Here is a 1,462-nt window from a genome sequence, read left to right as displayed (position 1 = left end):
GATAGATAGATAGATAGATAGATAGATAGATAGATAGATAGATAGATAGATAGATAGATAGATAGATAGATAGATAGTTTTAATTAAATAAAAAACATAATTTTAAATTGTTTCTTTCTCAGTTCTTCATGATCTACAGGATGGAAAAGATGATTAAATAAATGTAACTTCTTCACTCTGCTGTCAGACACACAGTCACTAAATGATTGGTGTGTTTGTGTGATGATTGTGTTTGTGTGTTGTGTTACATCAACACTTATAACATGTAAATATTACTGTTTGTTCTTTTGTTGTTGGTGGAAATAAATAAAATATATTTAAAGGTAAAGGTGCTGTATTTGTCATCAGTGTATGTTTCCACACAATGACGAAATTTGTGCTCTGCATTTAACCCATCCACATCCAAGTGGAGCAGCGGGCAGCCATGTGTGGTGCCCGGGGAGCAGTGAGGGTTAGGTGTCTTGCTCAAGGACACCACGACATGTGGGCATGGCGGGGAGTCGAACCTAAGACTTTCGGGTCCCAAGCCGGCTGCTCTACCACTACACCACAGCGATTATTATATTAATATAATAATAAAATCAGTCAAAGAAACATCTGTGATCTGAGTGAATGTTCACAACACTAAGGGTCCTGAGACTCCAGGGTCCTGAGACCCCAGGGTCCTGAGACCTCATGGTCCTGAGACCTCAGGGTCCTGAGACCTCACGGTCCTGACACTCCAGGGTCCTGAGACCACACAGGGGGGTCTACAGAACAGCTTCTGGACCCTTAGAACTGATGCAAACCTAAAACCTGGACAAGAGAGGTCCAGATCCAGGATCAGGAGCAGTAAGACTTAAACCCAAACCTCAGATCCTGGACCTGGACCAGTGAGGCTGCATCCTCTGACCTCTCACGCGCACGCGCACAGCAGCAGCAGACTCACGGATCTTGGCCACGCTGGCCACCAGCAGCCAGATGGCGATGATGTAGGGGGTCTGCACGTAGGTCCACTCCCACTGGACCACCCGGAACCCGCCGCCGTGGTGATGATGCTCCGCTCCATCCTCCCCGGGACCCTCCGCCGCGGACCGAGCCGAGGCCACGCCGGGAGCCCCGAACTCCTCCGGGCCGGGCTGCGGGTGGAGCAGGACCGGCGGGGACGAACCGAGCCCCGGAGAGCCGGTACCGGACTGGTCGGTGGGGGCGGCGGCCGGAAGCAGCAGCAGCATCAGACCGAGGAGCAGCATCGTGTCTCCGGAGCTCAGAGTCCGCATCCCGGACCGGACTTTATATCTCCACACGGACCGGGAGCTGGAGGGGCGGGGCCTACAGGGACTCAGACAGGTGGAGGAGGGACCGGAGCCGAGTCCGGGACCCCGCCCTCCAGACCTGGTCCCTGCTGAGAACTCTAGACCCGGACCAAGAACTGACCCTGGTTTTACTCTAGAGCTCATTTCAAACACGAGCTGCACCTGAG

General features: G+C 52.3%; 1 protein-coding gene across 1 annotated transcript in view; it reads right to left on the bottom strand.

Annotated features, from left to right (window-relative positions):
- The window catches only part of slc9a5 (solute carrier family 9 member A5), a gene marked incomplete in the record, with an annotated part of 32,884 nt that extends 31,448 nt beyond the window's left edge, over window positions 1-1,436 (bottom strand). The window contains 1 exon segment of the mRNA XM_014025564.1: window positions 929-1,436. Within this exon segment, the coding sequence (XP_013881018.1) occupies window positions 929-1,259 (331 nt within the window).
- Between the last annotated feature and the right edge of the window lie 26 nt (window positions 1,437-1,462).

This window comes from Austrofundulus limnaeus, unplaced genomic scaffold (genome assembly GCF_001266775.1).
Source record: "Austrofundulus limnaeus strain Quisiro unplaced genomic scaffold, Austrofundulus_limnaeus-1.0 Scaffold484, whole genome shotgun sequence".
NCBI lineage: Eukaryota > Metazoa > Chordata > Actinopteri > Cyprinodontiformes > Rivulidae > Austrofundulus > Austrofundulus limnaeus.
The sequence above is the reverse complement of the archived record's forward strand: the minus strand, read 5'-3'. Positions and strand labels throughout refer to the sequence as shown.